The sequence below is a fragment of the Parasteatoda tepidariorum genome, chromosome 5 (assembly GCF_043381705.1).
Source record: "Parasteatoda tepidariorum isolate YZ-2023 chromosome 5, CAS_Ptep_4.0, whole genome shotgun sequence".
Classification (NCBI taxonomy): domain Eukaryota; kingdom Metazoa; phylum Arthropoda; class Arachnida; order Araneae; family Theridiidae; genus Parasteatoda; species Parasteatoda tepidariorum.
Window position 1 is genome coordinate 26,507,178 of NC_092208.1, and position 23,602 is coordinate 26,530,779.

Below are 23,602 nucleotides of genomic sequence, written 5' to 3' on the forward strand. Positions count from 1 at the left end.
CTTAAAGTTAGTAATGCATAGTTACTCCTGTAATTTTATTAGAATTAATTTTCCCTTATTATGTTATATATTTATAAGAAAAGTTTGAAGACACCATAGGTTAAAGGTTCTAGAGATTTGCCCCTATATATATATATTTATATATATAAATAAATAAATACAAGAAAACACTAAGAAAGTTAAGAAAAACAATAAGTATTTACTTATTTATATGTATTGAACTTATTTATATATATATATATATATAAAAGTACTACTTTTAAACAAGAAAAATAGCTCTGTTTTATTAATGATTATATAAATAAAACATATCCAAAATATTCTTATTTTTAATTTTCTTCGAATAAAATAAGATGCATCGTTTCTTTTGAGTAACAAATAATGTTATCAGAAAACTGTGTTAGCAAAAAATATTTGAAAAAAAAATCGAAAAAAAAACATTGTCATATTTGTTTCAGATGTGTTATGTGAAGGTATAAATTTTGTGTAATTTATAGCATGGAACAATCAGTTTATTTAAGGAACAATCATTTTAACCAATATATTATCAAATGATTTAAAACCTTCTTAAATTAGGCTTAAATCTCATGCATTAATTTAAAGTATTTTGTATGAAACAAATGGATCACATGTTTGGGCCCTTTCGTAAAATTTTGTTAAAAGTTATTTACATAACATACCATTTCTACAAATGCTATATTATGCCCAAATCTTATTTAGATTTATAATAAAAAGAGATAGGCAAAATAAATTTTGATCCAGTCAAAACAACCGTCGACAATTCTTTCAGTGACTTTTTATCAGGTTTTCAGGAATCTGAAAGAGAAAAAAATGATGTTAAAATTAGTTTAATTAATTTAAGTCATCAATAAATTAAATTTATCACTATTCCTCAGATGTTAACAAAGAGAGCAACAAATGTTTGATTTATATAGCCTATTATATTTTTCAGTTAGGAAGGTTTAAAAAACGTAACAAAGAAATTCTTTGACGGGTACTTTTCGAATTTTATTTACAAGAAAAATTAATTTATAGGGTAGTTGTTCACAAAGCTTTTGTAAAAGTAAATGAATTTTTCTTTCGTACCATTGACTAGTATTCTTAAGAAATATGCAACTCATATTGCACAAGGGTTCAGTGTGCAAAATAAAAAACAGAACACAGTGAATTTTATATACCGGGATGATAAAGGTAAAATGTAGTAGAGCGTGCACATTAAGATAATTTTTGTTCTCAGAATGAAACCACGTGACTGGATGGCGAATCAAGAAAGAATTTTCCTATCTTCCGTTTCTACTTGTTATTTCCGTGGAAGAAAATCATTGCGGGAATTTCAAAGCAAGGAAAAAAAATCTTGAAATAAAGTGTGCTGCTCTACTAGTTTACTGTGCTGCATTTGGTTGTACAGAAAAATTTCCTAAAATTAGACCTGACGCCAAAGGTAAGTTAATTTATCACTTTTTGGATATAAAATTGTTTCCTTTATTAAATTAAAAAAAACTTTCAGAATGTTCATCTTTTTTTAAAACATCACATTAAGGCCCCGTTTACATGAGCAATCTATTAATCCGGGGTAAAAGAAGGGTACAGGGATTTTACAGGGCAATGTATAATCGGTAAGAAAACCCGTTTACACGCAAAAGAATTTCAACCCCGGATTTTCAAACAACTTCCTCTACGTCATTGGTCACATGATAAATCGGAAGTAAGAAAATATATCAGCTGGCGATCAGCTGGCTTCTTTTCTTTTTTTCCCGCCATTATTTGAAACAAATTAAAATATTTTCACGTTCCGAGTTCCAAAACAAAACACATGGGCCCAGAACGTAAACAATCACGTGACTCGCAATGCATCTCGGGAAAGCGAGGTGAGCTTACCCTGCATATTTCCATCTCCTACTAGGAATTATTATACCCTTCTTTCAGTCCTTCAATTTTTCCCTGCGTAGGGGAAGAAGGGTAGAAAATGACGAAAATTCCAGCTTTTACCCCGCATTTTTGTGCATGTAAACGGGGCTTAATTCTGACTATTCCATTTTACTAATTTTAAAATCCAAATTAATTTTTTTTCCAATCAATCTCACAAGTAAATGTTAACGAATAAGAACACAACTTAATCGTGAAGCAATGATTTTATCGAATTATTCAGAACTCATAGATAATTATTTTTTGTTAAATTTTAGTGCTAAAATGTAGTAAGCGAAGTTTTGGCATAGTTGTTTCTTCCTTTCTTCGTTTATTCACGTTGTATTTTTTTTACTCTCAATAATGCTTTTAAAAGAATAAATTCCTCAATATTTTATCATTTCAGCAGCTTGCTTTGAACTACTTTATTTAATAAAGGTTGATAAAGTAGTCAAGTTAATAAGTTTAAAGGAGTTAAGAGGATTCTTAAGGTGATGCAGCTCTTTTTGACTCCTCGAGATGTTTAAAATCGTTTCTTGTAAATGTTTTCAAATATTTTAAATGCCAGAAAAGATAACCATGATTTTACAAGATGCAGTACTATTGTAAAATGTATGTTAGATTAATATTTAAACGCGTGCTTTTTTATATTTCGATAAATCAATAAAAAAATATATTATAATTAATACAAAATAACTTCTGATGATTCTATAAATTGCAGAGTTAAATTATAAAAAGTTTTATCAAACGATGCATTTTTACCGTTTCTAAGACCACTCAAAAATTAAAATGTTCTTATTTTTGAAAAAAGTAAATAATTTTACCTACACGTTAAAAAATTTGAATTTTAAAACAATTTTTAATCCAATCACAGAATTCTTGTTGATGTTCCAATATATTACTGTTCCGCTAATCTTAGCGCTCCTGAAACTTTACATTGTCTATATAAGTACAAAACGCGAAACTACAAGATAAGGGAACTCATCTCAGCTCTCACGTGACGCCTTTTTGCCGCCAAAATCACAGAAAGAGAGGGAGCACATGACAGAGGGGATTCTGACGTTTGAAACGAAGAGAGATGTCGAAATATACCAACTCTTCTATGTTCTGACAGAATGAATATGACGGACCTACCTCTTGTTTTTCCAAATATGTTCCACCTGGGTAGTTTTCTCTCTAGGGACATATAAAAAGCATCATTTACGAGAAACCAATTAAATTACATGAAAACTTTGTCCTATGAATTACAATCGCGACCGTGAAATGTCAAGGATCTTAGTCTGTGTGATTCACTACATCTGGCAGATGTGAAGTCTATATTGCAAGCGATGATTACTCATTTAAGTATTTGTTCTAAAGTTTTTCAATATATTCTTTGACAATACTTTCCATTATCAACGAACAAGTGTTGTAAATTTAGATCATATTCCTAATGACGATATTTGGACTCTTTTTGTTATTTTTCTTTTTTCTGCACATAGTGTTCTTTCAACGGACGCAACCACTAAAAGTTTACAAGACAAAACTTACTGTTTGCACTCTATACAATATCTGAAGACATTTTTAACTCAGCCACAATTTTGCTCAATGTGGGTCCTCTATGAACATGCACCGAAGGATCAATATTGGGATCTCTAGATTTTTTAATATTGGGTGAATAATGATTATAAAATACATTAGCAGGAAAATAATTTGGGCCGATATAGGACCAATATTAAAAAATATAGACATCCGAATATTGGTCCTTCGGTGTTTGTTCATTTGGGACCCATATTGAGTCCAACTGGGGCCGAAGTAAAATTGTTGCTAGGGTATTGAGTGAATCTGGCAATTCTACATAGGGCTGATATTGGTTGCAAAATATGTGGTGAATCGAACAATTTTATATAGGTCCAGTATCGGAAAATAATGACCCTTAAAATCCTTATTGAGTCAAAATTCGCGAATATTGGTCAAATGAGGGTCCAAGTTATTTTGCAGCAAAGGATTTTGAGGAAATTTAAAGATAACAATGATGCCCAAGAGGGAATTAACACATGTTTCCTCATGCTGTTTGATCCTTCCCTTTCTCTTGAAACGTCACAATAACAGGAAATCATTTCAATATAACTTTGTGATTTCAATATAATGATGTTTTTCCCATCACCTTAGATGCAAATTTAATAACAGCTGCGTCAAATCACCTTAATATATTAAAACAAACGTAAAGAATTAAATTTGAGTTTGCATTATGCTAGTTGTTAAGGAAGAAAATCAATATTTTGTTGAAATTTTTTTTAAAACAAAATATGTATCAATATCATACAGATATTTGACCCAATCAGAATGAAAAATACTGAACTAGAAAAAAAGATGCCGATTTTTCAGCATATTTCGAGAGATTAATGCACAATTACACGAAAATAAATTGAAAGCACTAATAAAAAATACTGAATTCAGTAAAAATACTGAAAATTCACATGTCTGATCATATGCAGCAGTATTAATATGATATGCAGCACGTACAGTCTACAGAGTTTTTCTCTTTTGCTCAAAAGGATAAATTAAAATACAAACATTGCAACAGAAAACAAATTTATTATACATAATCATACATATTTGTTACAAAAATAATTTTTAGGTTTCATCAAACGATAATTTGATATGTAATAAATAGCAAAAAAAAATTCAAAAATATGGTTAAAAAAATTTTTTTTTGACAAAATAGATTGCTACTTATGCTTATCATTATATTCATTCATTACAGTAATTCTCCCAGTACGATAATCATGTTGCATTATTATCCCTTATCAAGATTGCAATTGCAGCAATTACAGATATTTAATTGGGACCCAACCTAATTTGGATAATCAAAATATTCGGAATACTTTTTATAACCTATTTTATTCGATTTTCAAGAAGGTTAAGGTTATTTCAATAATGGTGCCATATAGTATTTAACTTTAACTTTTAATAGACTAATTAATTAACGTTAAATTAAACAAATTTATTTATCCTGACTTTGTTTGGTTATAAGTATGAGGGGGCAGTACTTATAATTTTGGCAGCAATAAAATTCACTTCAGATGGCAAAAAGAAAAGAACTTATTGTGGAACAGAATTATGACAGTTTATTGAGTAAAAAAGAAAGAGAACTAAGAGCACTCTTAAAAAAGAAATTTAACATTGTTTCCAGATTAAAGTGGTGCAGACAATCAAGGTTATACTGTAGTATTTATTTTATGATCATTGTTAATTGCATAACTAAGAATGCAAATACACGGTAAAACTTTCATAATTAGAATCACCTACATCCGAATAATTCTTCTAACCAAATCAATTCCAAAGTTGATTCTTTTCCCTTCATTTTCAATAATATACTGCCTTAATTCAGTAATACCTAAAACCTTATTAAAAAATATTTTTTGTAAAATAAAGAACTGATCATTTTACGCGAGTAACAAATTAACCTCAATTAACAAATTAACGTGAGTAAACCTCATCAATAAACATTTTGTTAATTTACGAAGTTTTACAAAAGGAATCTGCAAGTTGCAATTTTTATCGTTTCATTACTGCTGGCGTAGTTTTGTTTGAACATCGTGGCTACCACTTCTGCTAAAAGTGAAGTGTGTAAAGTTATCTGGGTGAGAAAAATAGAACATTCTAATGTGAAAAGAATGCAGAGAAATCTTGACAAAGACTGTAAAGAAATATGAATCATTTAAATAGGTTTCGTAGGTTAAGTAGCTATATATATATATATGCAGCTTTAATTTACAGGATATACAGAACTTATTATACACAGTAGTGTCTTAAGTAATTAAAAAGCTACAATGAAAGACATTTTATATGACACAGAAAGTACCTAACAAAAGTATCACAAATACAAGATCTACCTTACACACATATAAATTTTGGCACAGCATTAAGGATTTACTTGTTAGAACAGTATGAGTTATATACATTTTGTCAGTTCCTATAGTATTTATATTATTTTTTTTTAATAAAATTAAATATGTAAATAAAGTAAAACTGTTTGAACCAGCACTGCACAATAATAAATTATTTGAACATAACATAAAATTAATAAAATGCTTTATTTTTTTTTCACTTCATTTGTTCGTGTCATTAAAAAAAGTTAGCATTTAAAAAGAAATTTTTGTGTTCAAAAATTTGCTGAAATGCTCTTACATTTCAAATAGTTTAATAATCCGTCTGGCAGCAAGTATAAAGCATTTGAAATTGCTAGTATCTCAAGTGTTAAAATAATTTCTTGAATCTAATAAAGAACTTATTGCCTCCAAAAATAGAAGATGATTAAAAAAATCAATTAAAGAAAAATGGAACGAGAAAAATGTAGTTTACAAGCATAATTTTGCTAAGAAAATCATAGAATTTGTTCACCCCAAGTTTTAAAATTAGGTAACAGATGATAGCATGTTAGTGAGATATTTGCACTGGTGTGTGTCAATTTTGTCTTTAAACTTTGCGACATCCTGTCAGCATAATTTATAGAACAATCTGGTATGATTCAAAATCGTCTGCGACCCCAAAACAGTCAGTCAAAAACTTATCAGTTTAAAAATTGAGCTTATCTAACATGGGTAAAGCTAAATATGCAAAAGTAAANGCACAATATATATATATATATATATAAATAAGAAAGGATTCTAGATTAAACTTTGAATTTCGTAACGTCAAGTATGATTTCCAATATTGCTTTTTCACAGATTCTCATCTGTTTTGATTGAAAAGCAAGTTTTTTTCGAAAAAAGTGTAATGAATTTATTGATTAAGTGTTCTTTGCGTGGCAAGACTTATTTATATTTTGACTGCTTGAATTTTATATTTCATTTTCCTTCATTAATAATCCTCGAATATCAATTTAATCCCATTAGATGATTTTCTAAATTCTGTGATAGTGCCTTAAATGGCCATTTAGTTTCTTGAAGTTAGTCTATACATTAGGGTTAAGCTGTCACTCTCTAGTTGGGCTCATCGGGGGTTCGATTTCCATTGCAGACTATGCGCAATATCTCTTCTCATGATGTACACGAAGAAATGTTTATATACACCGTAAATAGTGAGCCTGAAGTACACGAATCTGTCAGGTAGATATAAATAGAATATGCTTCTGCTCATGGCCGTTCGACTCACTGAATTACAAACTTTAGTACAATTCACAAAATATACCATCTAAGTCACGTATAATGCTTGATTGTGACTTGATGAAACCCAACTCAGTCACAACTGAAAGTTTTTGATTTATTCTAGAAGCGTGAGAATTCAGAGAGATCTGAATTCTGAAAGAGTTTTTCTCTCCTTTTCTTTTGAGATAGAAGTTTCGGTGGTCAACATTAGGCCCTAAATTAAGAAATATTTTCTGAGAACATTCCTGAATTCTTTTTTCAGTATAAACCATGCGACAATATTTTTAATTTAGATCTCATTTATTTCAAAAATCAAAAATTTTAATTCATAAACTAAAAAAAAGTATGGCTATCCTAGGAGCTTATCTTTTTTCGTCAAATTTATATCATACTAATTCTTTTTATTATTTAAAGAGTACTACTTAAATGAGATGAGTCCCTAAAGAAATTAAAAAATGAAGTCCAGGCAAAATAATTTGTTATAATTTAAGTCTTTTTGTTAATTCAGAGTATGTAATACAAAGAATCTGATATTTGCATTTTTATTTAATAAGCTCTTGGCCATTTGCGAAGGTGTCGAACTATTGGTTCGTTAATTTAATTTAAAGTTAATTTGATTTGGACTTTCAGTTAATTTTTCTCAGTTGATTTGATTTAAAGATCAAATTTCAATTTTCAACTAAAGATGGATTATCTTTAACTATCAAAGTTCAAGTTGAAAATAGGATTACTTTTTTCTTTTTTCATCGACATTTTCTAATCCAATTTATTTAAGGGATTTCTCAACGAATTCCATAAATAGAATTTTTCAATAAGCACATATGAATGTAAACATGACAACTATTTCAGTACAGGACATATAGTCATCTTCTTTACACAAGAACTTCGGATAATTCTGATGTTTGAACATCTTCATAACATTTTGATTAATAAATAGTTTATATATTTAAGCCATTAATTCTAAATGTCAGAAATTTACTGCAGTTTTTGGAAAAGTGTATATGTTTGTTGAAGTCTAAAAGATTATTTTTCTTGGTTCAGATGATATACATTTCCGATTTAAAATGTTTCAGAGACGATTGTACCTTAGCTTGTTCCTTAACCCCCTCCTTCTCGCTCCCGTGAAAATGACGGGGTGAGGTTTCGCCCTCTATTTATCGCTCCCGTGATATTGACGGGATGGAGTGTTCAGTAGTAACGCGCCAATAAGAATAAAACTAATTCATTTCTTTTGTCTGGAAAACATTTTATTTCTTATTTTACACTCTAGATGACAGCGCCAGGATATTTTTAAGGTAAATATAGATAGTTTATTTTAATCTAGATATCATCACTAATCAAATACGTAATACAAATACAAAAGGCAAAAAAATAAGCACTTTTATGACCGTTTTCTTGAAAATTAACCGATAGTTAATGGGGCTAATGTTTTTACAATATCGATTAAATTGAAAAATATTATCAACTATTTCTTTATGGAAATTTGAATTGGTTTTTTAGATAAAATAACACGTATTAACGCATGCAAAATATTTTATGTGATTGTAGAAGTGATATTGCTTGATTAACTTTTTTCAGAAACATGTGAAGGAGTAAAATTGATCAGTTTGAAAACATTAGGAATGTAAGCTTTTAAAAATGAAAATGAACGTTTATGAGTTTCAAATTGTTAGGTTTAATTTAATTTTATGTTATGAAAAAATTCTTTTATTTTTCTTGAAAAATGGATTTGTTTAATTGATTTATTCTAGAGATAGCCAACTCAGGGTCTTACTTAGTATTTTCGTTTCTGTGGAGTTTTTCAAGTTTAACTGAAAAGAAGTTTAAAAATTGTTAAAGCTTAAATCAGCGCTTTTAATTTTAAAAATAAATTTCTTAAATATTTTTGATAGCGATTATTGGTCAAATCTTTCCTTAAAAAATTTTGAAATATATTAAAGTTTTCTCATTTCCTATAAAATTTTAAATACTTTATAAAGATTTTTTTAAATATTTTTTTGTTGCAAAATTTGATTTGTTTAATTATTTTGCTTCAGAAATGGCCAATCAGAGCTTTTACTAAGTATGCAATTAGTTTAGTGGACTTGAGAGTTTAATTTTCCTTTCCAACCCTCAGTTTAAAAATGACTACTAGTTTAAAAATGAATTTTAAAATGATGAATGAGTAAGTCAACGATTTTAATTCTAAAAGTAAATGTATTAATTGTAATTTACATTTTTGAAGCATTACGATTATTGGTAGAACCTTCCTAAAAAATTTAATTAAGAAAAATACTAATATTTTGTCATTTTTTATAAAATGTCAAATGTGTTTAAGATTTTCACTTTCCTCACATTTTCGAATTCTCAAATCATAAAATAACAATTTTTAATTTAATGCTTAAGTTTCAATTAATTTATAAAAGTTTTCTATTATCTTTAAGAGCGTTTTATTCCTTTTTTAAAAATAAAATTCTTATGCCTTTTGAAATTGTATGAAATAAAACTATTTAATTCCATTTTGTTTTTTATTTATTTTTTGTTTTAATAACTAGTTAAGGATTTTATTATCACGAAATAAAATATAAACTTGATTTGGATACGTTTAACCGTTTAAATTACGCATACGTTTAAAAGCCATTGAAAAAAAAAACTGTTGTATCTTTTCAAAGCAACCAAAAGAAGTTACACAAAAAATTTAACAAAATTATAAAATACAAATGTGTCACGTTTTCACGTTAATAACATAAGAGTTAAAAGCAAGTTAGAAAATCTAATAAAAGAGCGAATAAGAAATGGTAGTTTTGAATGACATTGAAATTATTGACGTAGATAGTTTTAATAACGTCAGAAATACCAAACATAAAACGTGATTTCAAAAAACCTCTTTTATCCACAAGAAAGTTCTTTAAAAAGGTATTAATTTATTTTTAAGCAAAACTTGAACAAGGCTTATAAATAGAATATATGTTATCTTTATAGAGTAATAGAAGTTTGCAAAAATTACTAAGATAGTGTTTCGTAAAATTCAAAATATGTCCAATAACTAATACTCTAGACAATTCTTTCGATAGAGATATGATTTCAGATTATTATGAAAACAAGTAGTATAACAATTTGGTTTCAACAAGCATATTTCTTTTTCACTTCAGTTCATCAAAATTCTTCCTTATTATTTCCTTTCCCTTCAATAAATTTATAAGAAAACTTTCTTTAAAAGCTTTTTATGTTTGTATTTCATCCTTTCTTTGGTTTCATCATTTCTTTAACGTGCTATCCTAATTATTTTCTCAATATTTTTTCGAATGAAAATTGGATTATTTTACACTTAGGAGAATTAATTATTTTTTCATTCGATTAATTCTCTAATTTTATTTTTTTTCTCATAAGAACAAAAGTTTTCAATTAATAATAACTTTATTAAACGTCTTTGAAAGAAAAGAAAAAGATAAGGAATATAATTAAGAAAGGAAATAAAATATTAAAAAGAAAACAATCAAAAAATTATATTTAAGATCACGTTTACTTACGAATTGCTCTTTTAGTATTATGGCATATAATATCGAATCGTCAAATTAAGCTTAATGCCTTAAATGGAATGTTATTGGATTTGGAATGGATTAGCCACATGCTTTTTATTTTGTTTAAATTTGTAAAATAATACGAGGGATTGGCAATAAATTTATTCAACATTATCAAAATTGAATTAACAAATGAAATTTTTAATTTTTAATCAGAAATTTATTTTTTATTAGAAAATAATCAGTAGATTTTTAAATAAAAATTAAAAAAAACTATTGCAAATGAGACATTAGAATAAATACATTTCGAATTATTTTCATAAATTAAATGCACAATAATTAGTAATTTATTTGCTAGTTTTTTAATTTCAACTCTAGAATAGGATTATCAAGAATATATAAAAACTAGTTTTGCTATCGGTTTAGAATAAATAACATCATAAAATGTTTGGCTGTATTTGATCACGAAACATTGAACTTAAATTAAATTTCAATCAAGAAGTAATAAATGAATTTTGGGAATAATATTTGATATAATCTTAAACTCTGTGAGCATTCATACTTTATCTTGTTAGCTGGTTAAAATATCCGGCACATTGCTAAACACCTCCCAGAAATAAACCTACAGTATTTTCTAATCCACATTATTGCAATAAGCCCACTTACTTTTAGGTTAACTAGAGTATGCATAATACATTTCTCAATAATTCTTATTTATTTCAAGCCATTTGCAATGAACATACATTATTATGGGTGTTTCCAATGCACTGTAAAAATTTCGGATCATATTAAGGTATAAAGTACCGTACTTTTGGGTGCGTCATCCATAAAATACATCGTACCGTAAAATCCATTTTTATAATAAAATATTATACCGTAATTTTCGCAGTAATATTTATTTAATTAGAACAATTCAATGATTTTACGGTAATTATTACTGTAAAAATTACGGTACATTAGATTTTTTGTTCCGTAACAGGGGACAGAGCGTCTTCCAATTAGGTGATCCGGGTTCGAATCTGAGAGATGGCTGGCTGATACGAATTCCGCATCCGGCTTGCATTGGCCACAGTGCAGATGTAAAAATATCCTTAGTGGTAGATGGATCATGGGTGAGAGTCCCCTTGCCGTCAGTTTAACCGTGGGAGGTTTTCGTGGTTTTCCTCTTCATGTAACGCAAATGCGGGTTAGTGCCATCAAGAAGTCCTCCACGAAGGCAATTTTCTCCCAGTACTTGACCCGGAAGTTTCCTTGTCTTCTAGATTGGGTTCAAAATTACAGGGCTATAGAGTTGAACATTGTAAGTCGTAAACTCTAAATTAGGTCGGCTGTTCAACGGTTATAAATAAAAACAACTAAAGTAACAACCAAACTTGTAAAGTAACAGTCAAAGATGTTGTTACTCAAAGTCAAAGATGTTGTTACTCAAAAAAATATTAGTTTTAACTTCATTTCTTCTCATATATTTTTTATTTTATTTTAGGTGACCTAATAAGTTGAATTGCTAAATTAACAACTATTTTTTCTTTTGTAGATAAATAGTAAAAATTTAAAACGAAGTTTTTATTGGGGATGTTGTCATGTAGACAAAAATGACAAGTGATTAGTTTATTTGTTGGTGTTTTTAGGACAGATCATTTTATTGACATTTAAAGCTTAGAAGGCTTAGAATAAACCAATATAATGTCCTATCTTAGAAAAGCGTAAAAAGTGTTCCGGCACTTTAATTGAATAGAAAACGCAGTTTCTCATATAATGTCATAAGTAATTTCGCGTAAAGTGATTTTTTTGTACCTAAAGTGTATTATTGTGCCGGAAGTTAGCTATTTTTACATCGTTACCTTTAAGAAAATATTGCTGTAGCTTAAGAACACTTTTAATGCGTAAAAAAGAACTTTTTTTTTCTGAAAGCTATCAGCCTTGTTTTTAAAGAAAAATATAATATTTTTCAATAATGAGAAAGAAAAAATATTTTTGTTAAAAAAATGGGGCATGTTTTAGATTCATACTGTTTTTATTTTCTCCAAAGTAGAAGCGAAGAGCCCCTAGGGGTGATAGATTACACTTATTCAATAACACTGTTTTCAGACCTTGGTCTGTTGTCAGAGGGAAATTGGGAGATGCAATCCCAATCTCAAGACCATTATCAGCTTTTTCTATTACCGACCGGCCAATGTAGGAGCCAGGGAACTGGCTTTGTATCAGAAAGTTTCTGGGTCAAATCCCGAGCATGGCAAGGCTGTTCTTTCCTTCTTTGTACTATCTGTTCTTACTATGGGAGCATAGTTGGCACACCTAATATGGTGCCCCTGAAAGAGTGGTCAACAAATCTGCCCTTCAGATGCCTGTGAAAGTCTTTCTCCAGGTGGGAATTGGAAAAATAAAACCTTTTTTCACTAAGTTTCCTGATAAGGAAATATCTAGTTAAACTATCGAATGAATGTCCTCACTTTACAGAAAACCGCCGATCCGATGAGTTTCATGTGAATTTAAACGAGAAATCGTTTTTTTATGATTGCGGTATGTGCATCCACCATTCGGATAACCGCACACGCCTTTTATGTCTTTCAAAAAGGCACTTTGATGAAAGGTATAAAATAGGGCTTTTAAGATCTTTCTTCCTCTTTTCAGGAGTGTAGTTGTTTCTGACGAGAACTCACACCACCATAAACTTTTGTGGTTGACGCTCTAGGGCAGGGATCGCCAAACTTTTTTGATCATCGACCCCTACATAATTTTTCGAAATCTCCATCGACCCCCACAAAAGTAATTTTCTGTTAATTAAAATAAAACTATATTAGATACTGTGTTTGTACATTTATTTTATTATTTTAAACATTTATTAAAGTAATTGTACATTGTGTCGCAATAGTTTTATGAAAAATATATTATCATTGAAATTTAATTACCTTATTATTAAATAATAAGTAATTATGCATAAGTAGATATACTAAGTAAAGTAACTAAAGATTTACTGCTTCTTGATCAATGAGATGGGTGTGCCTGGTGTTTTTTTGCAAGGTTCGCTATATTGGGTTCAAAATTGGTCAATTTTAATTTTCGTCAAAATTGGTCAATTTTGTAATTTTCGTAAAAAAATACAAAGTGTGCTATAGTTTTGTCGCGGGCTGTACTAATCCATATTATTAATGCTTACCTTCTTTTTTGTGCATTGATAATTAAAATTGATATCTAAACCAAACGAATGGTTTTATCGAAACAATAACTAATTATCCAAAACTATAAAAGTTTTAATAATGACACTGCAAATATTCAACACAGTTTGCAAAGATAGCTGAAACTGCGTATGATATTTGCATTTGTAACGTCAATGCTTGTCACACGTGACATTTGGACAAGTGCACATATGCATATGACTTATAAACTGCGCTGAGTTTGTGCCACTGCGCGGTGGTACGTAAATACTTGTTTCCCCCCAATAAATATACGTTTATTAATTTATGTTTTATAAAGAAACTGATGTTGAGTCAATTATAAAAAAAATTCACAAATTTTACATATTTAATTAGGTATGTGTGATTTGCGTATTGAGAACTGTTTTTTTTTGACCCACAATCGACCCTTCCGATTCGGATCGACCCCCATTCGCCCCCCTGTGTCTCAGATTGACCCCCGCTTTTGTTAAATAGACCCCTGGAGGTCTATATAAACCATTTTGGTGACCTTTGCTCTAGGGAAAACGATTTGATATGCGTTGGCTTACGTTAATATGAAACCAGGAGTAACATGAATACGAAGTCCTGAATCTCTACCTATAACAGACGTTACTGCTCTCTATGATATCTTTTTCTTTCAATCATCCATATCCATAATCAATCCATAATCATTTTTTATGCTTTTCGACTCAGAAAATTGTTACGTACTATCATCATGCGTGTGTAATATAACTGTCAAATGGTAATATTTAAGAGTATTATCTTAGAACATGCGTACACCTAGTTTTATTTGAATCTGTCCCCTTTAGATCTAGATTTAATCGACCAAAGCTGAAATTTTCTAGATTTTTAGCACCAATATCTATAGTTGATAATCTATTGCTGTTTGAAAATTATTATCTGGAATATCATTACTTACATCATACAGTTTTAACTTATTATTAATATAATAAAACGATTTATTATTTACTGTAGTTTTTGCGCTTAATTTTTAAGCTTATTCTCTTATTCAAGCTTAGAAATTTTTTTGAAACAATCAATTATTTATTAGCTATTTTCTATTTTCCTCAAGATAAGAGAGATAAAGTGATTTTTTTAATCATCCGATGTTAAGAGAAAATTTATTTTTGAAGTCACAAAAAATCAAAAATATATTGAAAAACAGCGTGGCCCCGAACACTCAAAATCAAATAACTACAATGGAGTAATATCTATCAGATCACTACTGTTAATGGTTTAAAATGTTAACTCAGAGTTAATAATTTTATTTACCCTCATATTTTTATTTTTATAAACCACGTTGAACAGAACTGATTTTTAAATTTATAACTATCAATGTTCAGTTCCTTAGCTTTGTAATTTTGATTCCAGAAGACAAGAGTACTCCTGCATCAAGCTTTAGAACTAACTAGCCTTCATGGAGGACTTTTTACTGCAAATGCTGGAAACTATATAGCATTTGCGTTACATGATGTGAGCTACAAAGACTTTACATGGTTAACTCGACGACCGGGAGATTCTAATCCATGATTCGTCGATAACTGAAAATATTTATGTCAGCACTGAGTTTCTGTGCGAACTGGGAGTAGAATTCGTATCTACCAGCTATCGCTGTGATTAGAACATGGTCTACGTCATTGAGAGGTTAACGTTCTATCCCTCATTCCACTGCATCTCTATTTTAAATTGGTCTCATGGTCATTGGAGAAAGATAGGCTTATATTTTATAAATAGTAAGCCATTCCCACTACAGCATGTTGTGAGCATGGAGGGTCATGAAGTTAATATTCAACAATTTCATGATCAACGATGATTGTGGTACTATGATCAGCATTGAGCATTAGCCGCCTTTGCTTCCCAGTCTTTACCTTATTGGTCAATTATATAGTCTTTTGATTTAGTTCATTAGACTCTGCTATAGCAGTTAAACTTTATTTTTTAAACCGAATAGGAATACCAAAAAAAATGGATAAAGTTTTCAAATGGTAAGTGTTTATTTGAAGCAAGAAAAAAATCCTCTTTAAAACATTGATTAAATTGACACATCAAATAACACTTTATTTCAAGAATAATAAAAACAAAATTGAGAAAGGTTTTTTTTTAACTGTAAGAGAACTTTTCCTTTTCTCATTTAAATTCTTACAAAAAAATCTTTTATATTTATTGCTACACTTGCAGAAAATAAACTAAATAGGTAATAATTAAAAAAAAACATAAATGTACGCATTTGAAAACAACTGCTAAAATATTTTCTTTTATTTTTAATTTTTTTTATTCGTCCTTTGCTTTATAGTTTTCAGTTGTAATTTGAAAAAGAAAACTTCTGTCATAAATGCTAAATTTTAGTTAATTATGTTTTATATATGATTTTCAAACGTAAAAAGAAAAAAATAAACAAAAAAATGGCACTTTTTTCTACGGTGATTTAATTACGCTTTTTGATATTTAATTTAATACATTTTTGAAGTGTTGTTTTGTTTAATTATACGCGAGAGAAACGAAGCTAAATTTGTAGTTTGTAAAAGATTTTCCTTCAAATCTTTTTTTTTGTTATTAAATCTATATTTCACAATGAACATTATTTGGTTTATTACTCACCATTTATTTAAATGCATGCATTTTATAATGTAAAAAAAGCTAATCAAAATAAGAATGTAAACATAAACATGAAAGTGTAAATATTAGAATGTATTCAAGAACATTCTGAATGCTTTTTTTATTATTGACAGTTAAATTAGTTGCACTAATAAAAACTTCCATTTTAAGCTTTCTGGATTCTTAGAAATTTTGAAGTCCTTTCTATTTAAGAACGACATTTAATTATAAAAATGAAATAAAATAATAGATTAAATTAACATTATTTCGAATTTTACAGATGTTATTCGAAAACCTTTAAGCGCATTAGAATAGATGTCGTTGCTGAAATAAAAACATAATAACATTAAAATGCAACCATATCTCATAAATATATTTTTTTTACTTTTAACGAAAATGATAGTTCAAAGAAATCATCAAACAAAATGAGTTAGCTCAACGACCTGTAAATTATTATGGTAACTATAAAATGCAGACAATTTTTAGCTTTTATTAAATCAATTTTCAACATAATGAAAATATTTCCTAACTGAATTTAATTTATAATTTAGGATAAACAAATAAATTAGTAAATTTATTTGTTTATGTATATACTATACATTAGACTCAATGATCAAATTTTTTCTTTAAATTAAAATACCATTCTCTTAATTCTTAAATTTACATGTGTTTTTGTTTTATAGAAATTTTTAGTTTTAGTACGAATTTTTCTTTAAAAAATATAAATTTAATTTTAAGTCATGTATATTTTTCTTCTATTATTACCATCCGATGTATTTATAAGTTCCATGGAATAACATTAACAAAAATAATGAATACGTAAGTGGGAAACGTTTTGTTCATCGTTGACAATTCTTCGTAATATCACTTAGTGATATAAACACTTTGGCAATCTTCATTCATTGGGAAGTACATGTTGTGACACGTTTATGAAATATTTATAGCATCTTGAAAATTAATATCATTATCTTCCGTTTAGAGATAATTATTATTAATAAATCTGTGCCTTATGTACTTGGAGTCCTTTTATAAAAACAATTTTATAAATATATTCTTCATAATTTCCAAGCAAATCATATTTATCCAGACTAGAAAAAATATTTTAAGCTTTTAGGTTTTCTTTTATTTTAAAAATTTATTTTACTTAGAATTATTTTTGAGTATTGAAATATAAATTTTGTCATTTTACGAGAAATTTAATATAGTATTATTTGAGATCTTTATATTTTTTAAAAGTTATTCAGTTAGTAATTTTTTTAAAAAAGAAAGTTTCTTTTTATTACATTTTACTTCTACGAGCTATTTTTTTCGAGTATGTTTAGATACAGCAAACTGTTTTAAGATTTTTTATGCTTTTTTATAATTTTAGGCGGGTGGATTTTAAAATGAGAATTTTAAAAGTGCGTTAAAATAAGTATTTAAATGCATTCAACAATTCGGATTCTTTTTAAAAAATCTTTTTTGTTGGTTGTATTTAAAAATCTGTTACCTTTTTTCTAAAGCGTTTGTTTGTGTTAAAACAATGTTTAGCGATTTAATGTTGCAGTCTGTATTAAAGCAACATGTCTTTCTTAAGTAATTATTAATAATAAAACCAATACATGTCATTTTTTTAAGCACAATTTATCCATTAGCAACAACGGTAATTAAAGAAATACTTAAATGGAAATAAGATACTAATTTTGTAACAAATATTTTTTTTTTTAAAAATTAAAAATTTTTTTAAAATTTTTGAAAATAAATAAATTGATTAAATAATAGTGTACTCATGTAAAATCTCTTAAGAAATTTATTAAGAGTTTTATTAGAACTGCACTTTTTTTTGCAATGTTATTTTTATCAAAATACTAATAAAACAATGGAATTTTGATAGATAAAAAATATTTTGCTTATACTGGCTAGTTAAAAAGTGTTTAAGCAATGCTTTAAAGTGTGTTTATCACATTATACCGATTAGTATATATTTTTATTTGCTTACTTCTAATAAAAACCTTATCCACAAAAAAATAATGGTCATAATCAGGTCTACAAAAGGTAAAAACTTTTAGAATCTAGAATAATTTTTTTTCTCGGTAGACAGCATATTACAGGTTGTAAAAAAGATCTAACGTTTCTACTTTTTACTGAATTTTAATATTATCCCGTCAATCATTTTCCCCAATACAGCGCGAAATTCATTTCGGTGACCTCAATTTTCACAATGAAATTTATTGTAAGGAAATACGAAAAATACAAACCTAGCTTAACATATGCAAAATTAAGAAAATATTTAAACTTGAACCATTTTCAATTTTTGTTTCAAAAACAAAATGCAAAATAATGAAAAAAAATCTGGAATATTCTTTCCTACTGCCTTATACGAATGAATTTCGCTCTAAATTCCCTTTGATAGCGAAAAATCTTTTAAGCTTTTCAAAATACAAGCAATTTCTCATTTTAGTGAATACGATATCATCAAAATAATCTAAGATCAGAATTGTTTTCGTGTGGTTCCACTATTTTTTTTGTTCTGCTATTTTATTGATTGTTTGACTTTTATGTTTTACGTATGAATGTCAGTTGGATACCTGCAAGTAACTACTTCCCCTCCGATAAACTTTGGCATTTGTCGAATTTAGAAACTAATCAGATTCGACGTACACGTGGAACGTTCCTTAAAGGTATCCATTTAAATCTGACTAATATCACATGTTTTTGCATAATGACTTCACTTGTTTTCGAGTTGCAAGAGCCCAATTACGTTATTGGCAAAGATATAAGTTGATTTTTAAATTTGCGTGATTTATATAAATGATCAGCCCAACTATATTTAAAATATCTCCCAGTTTGCATTTTAAAAGCAAACACTTCAACTTGCATTTTAAAAGCAAACGGAGAAGAAATGAGGAGTGAAGTCCTATCGAGTGCAGCATATTTGTTGAATCAAATTCCACCAAGTGCAATAAACATAACATCTCAGTGTGTGTGTTATTATTTGATTCTGAACTCAGAGAAGAAATGAGGAATGAAGTCCTATCGAATGCAGCATATTTGTTGAATCAAATTCCACCAAGTGCAATAAACATAACATCTCAGTGTGTGTGTTATTATTTGATTCTGAACTCAGAGAAGAAATGAGGAGTGAAGTCCATTCGACTGCAGCATATTTGTTGAATCAAATTCCACAAGTGCAATCAATTCAACAATCATAACAACTCCAGCTGAAATGTGGTTTCAGATAAAACCTAATTTGCTAAGACTGAAAATATTTGGTCGTAAAATCTATGAAAGGAATCTTAATAAGTTAAAGAAACTAGAAATCTGAAACACTAAACTTATGTTTGTTGACTATGCACCAAATGGTTACTGATTATGGAATAAAAATATAGTAAAAAAAAAAACAAAAAAAAACAGGAATTTCAAGAGATGTAGAATACTGCGAACATAAACATTTAAGCAATTCAAAAGTTAAAGAATTTTATTTCAATAATGATACAGAAGTTGTTAAAATATTTGCTAACGAAACTGAAGGCAAATGTGTTGAAAACTCGGAAACTTTGAGGAAAGAATATAATTCTCAAGACGGAGGAGGAAAGGAAGGAATTAAGAATAGAAAAAAAGAGAAAGAAAGCAATCAAAATGCTTAATATATTATGTTCCATTGGCATATCAAGACGCTATAAATGGACCTGATAGCGGTAACTGAAGAAAGTTATTGATGACGAATCAGAATCTTAGAAGAGGAATAAAAGATGGAAGGTATGGGAGAAAGAAGAAGCGAAAGAAAAGAATATAATTTTCTTAATAAAATAAAATTTTTGAAAAACTTAGAAGGCAAGATGCAAGAGCCACCGAAATCCCGATGATAGCACAAAGTAATAAATTTGAATATCTTGAAAGAAAGAATTTCCCTAATCGAGCAAGAGTTTGAAATCCTTTATATCTCTCATCAAGAAAAAGACGTGATATAAATATTGCAATAAATAACAGTGGCAGGCACGTTAAAAAATTCCTCAAATGGAAATATGGTCGAAAATTGGTTTGAAAGATGGTCACGATGAAGAACTAATTGCTTATTGTCATTCTGACTATGCAGGAGAATCTGAAACTTGTACTAGAGGGAGTAACATTTCTCTGTCATGGTTCAATAAGTTGAAGTCAATACAGATAACCAAAATGCAGTGAGTTTGGTAAAAATGGAAACGTTGCGAATAAGAAACTGTGTTGTAGAAAAATAATGTTTTTATTGATCCCAAAAAATATTTTGAGTGGCAGCTTTTTGTATGATACGCGTGTTAAAAATAATGTTGTTGTGATGTTCTATGGAAATATAAACTAAAAACCGTAATTACCATAAGTAAAAACTACTCTGGGTATGTTTATATGTAATATTTTATCTGTATACGAATAGTGCAATTTATTCATCCTTAAAAGCTACTGCGTGAAACAATTTTTGCCGTAATTATGGCTGCCGTTCAATTTGGAACTTTTATTCCTTAACGATGACATATTCGTTTGGTTCTTTACCAAACATGCACTGCTAAGTTGTTGTGTACCTGTATGATTTCTTTGCTTTGAAAAAAGGACTTCGATTTTTCGGTTTTTGCCCGGTTTTCCTATTTTTTCTTCTTTTCTTTTGGAGAACGTTGTTGCTGACTTTTTGTGCACATTTCACTTATGTAGTTGTTCCAATCTATAGTTGTTTTGTCCGCCAAATGTATTTCCTTTTTTCCCCATTCAATCAATATTAGTTATTTATACCGGTTGTAAATAAAGGGAAGTACAATAACAAATGGAAGTTTTGATCTCTGGTTCCACGTGCCATTCCGAATAGCAGTGCGTTTCTCTCATTCTTTGTTTTCTAATAAAGAGATAGATCTTGACTATTTATGTAATTTTTTTTCTTTCGATATGATTAGCTTTCTGAATTTATGACTTGTGATTATCGATGCCACTATGGAAATATGTCACAATAAATATGATATGATTGGATATTTCTATATTAAAATATTGTTTGAGCCTCATCAGCCTTTTTAGGAGTTTATCTTAACTTTACATTTTGTCTTAGAGTGAACTGAATAGGAGACTTAGAAATTTGAAATTGCCAAGATGTAATGAAAATGCATAAGAAATGCAATTAAATAAAAAAATAATTTGATAATTATTTTGAAAATTATAAGCTCTTATTAAATAAATACCGCGTGCAACGCTCTTCAGGCCACGAAAATGCAATGACAGAATTGAAATTCTACAGAATTTAATTCTCTGAAATGACTTTTAGTGAACTTAACAGCAGAGTTTTATTTTGTTTGAAAGTTATTTCAATTTTGAGTCATTTGAGTTTCTGCTATTTTTCCACTTTTTTAAAAATTTAATTTGCATTTTGTTTGGCTGCACAAAATCTATGAGACTTTGAAACTTAAAATTACAGAAGTGCGACTGAAAGCTACTGAAAGCGACTGTACAGGAAGCTCGATGCAATAAAAAGAAAATTTAAGATTGAATCAGTAATTCTTGAATGATGTTAAACATGTAGAAAAACTGTGGAACTTGTAGAAAAATAAACAAGTTTGGCTGATTTACTGCTTGCTGAAATGCAACTATGGAATTAAAATTTGACGTTAATTAAAAGTCATTATCAATTAAAAACTTAATTTTTTTTTGAAATTGAATTTTTTTAAAGTTATTGTAATTTTAAGTGCTTTTTTCATAAATTTTCCCACACATATTTTTTGCTTCAAATACCGATCGTTGATCCATTGTTTTCAAAAAAATTCTTTATCAAGATTTTCATTTTCGCAAAATAAATAAATAATATAAAACAAATAAAATAAATAAAATTAAAAAAACAAAATAATAAAATAAAATAAAATAAAAATGAAAATAACAATTATTAAAACAAAAACATACGAGAAAGTGATTATGTTGCTATATATAGATCAGAACATTGATATAAAAATTGTTTAAAAATAAAATTTTCAAGACAGTTAAAAACCGTTTACATTTTAAACAGTTATACCCTATAAGGTTATCGTTATAAATTGTTAACCACTGGTCTCTATTATTTAATTATAAAGTTGACTCAATTATTTGACCTTGAAGTTGACTTTCGCTAAGAACCGGGGTGATTGCCAAAAGTCTCTACCAGAAACGTTTCGGTAGAAATTACCGTGCTTTTTTTGTTCCTTTAGAGCCAGAAAGACGATAAATTTAACCATATTATAATCATACTATACCATTTAACCCTATCATATCTAATTTATAAAATAGAATAAACTATAATAACCATAAACCATACTATAACCTACTAAATTTAACTATACCTAACCATGCTATATCATACGGCCTTTTTAACCCTTTTCTCCGTGTATAATATTATGCTTCATTTCATTATTAGAAGTATTTTTTTAAAGCAATATTTCACTGAATTACTTTTACTGCAGTGATGTGAACATCATCTGTATGAAAGAGTGATATGATTCCGGAATATTCTATAATCTTCCATGTTTTATAATCTTCTATATATAATTAGATATAAAATTCATGATATTCTATGATTTGACATACTTAATTTATTACGAAAGTTATAGATGTCCTGATTCTCCCAATAGTAGAATAATAAAATGCAGTAAATAGTAATCTAAATCCAAAAAGTAATCCACCATTTGAAATTAATGCGAAAGTTATAGATGTCCTGATTCTCCCAATAGTAGAATAATAAAATGCAGTAAATAGTAATCTAAATCCAAAAAGTAATCCACCATTTGAAATTATTACAAAAGTTATAGATGTCCTGATTCTCCCAATAGTAGAATAATAAAATGCAGTAAATAGTAATCTAAATCCAAAAAGTAATCCCCCATTTGAAATTAATAATTTACGCATATGTATTTAATATTACAAACATTACAACTATTAAATGCAAGGTGTCTCTTAATGAATGCTCATAATACATATTATATAAATTCTTTAAAAAAAAACTTAAAATAATAAACATTTGGTGTTGCAAATTAGTATTTAAATGTGAAGAAATGAAAGATACAATAATTGACACAAAAATTCCCAAATATTATTTGAAACATGAGAGCAAATACGATTCCTAATTGACCCCGTTTGACCTAGCGGTTCACGTTTTTAATGTTTTATTATAAAATACTTTACCACACTCACCAATATATACCAATATATACCAATATATTCCACTCACTTTTTAACAAAAAATATAAATCGAAGTTTGACGATTTTCCTATTCTTTTGTTTTAAAATAATTGCGAAAGCAATAGAAGCTAATATTTCAGGAATACATTACGTTTCT

The 23,602-nt window shown here is 28.3% G+C and overlaps 1 protein-coding gene across 1 annotated transcript in view; it reads right to left on the reverse strand.

Annotated features, from left to right (window-relative positions):
- Window positions 1-326: 326 nt before the first annotated feature.
- The window catches only part of LOC107452234 (uncharacterized), a 96,817-nt gene continuing 73,541 nt past the window's right edge, over window positions 327-23,602 (reverse strand). The window contains exon 3 of the mRNA XM_016068578.3: window positions 327-816. Coding sequence (XP_015924064.1) covers window positions 787-816 — 30 coding nt within the window. The 3' untranslated portion in view covers window positions 327-786. The remainder of the gene's footprint in view (window positions 817-23,602) is intronic.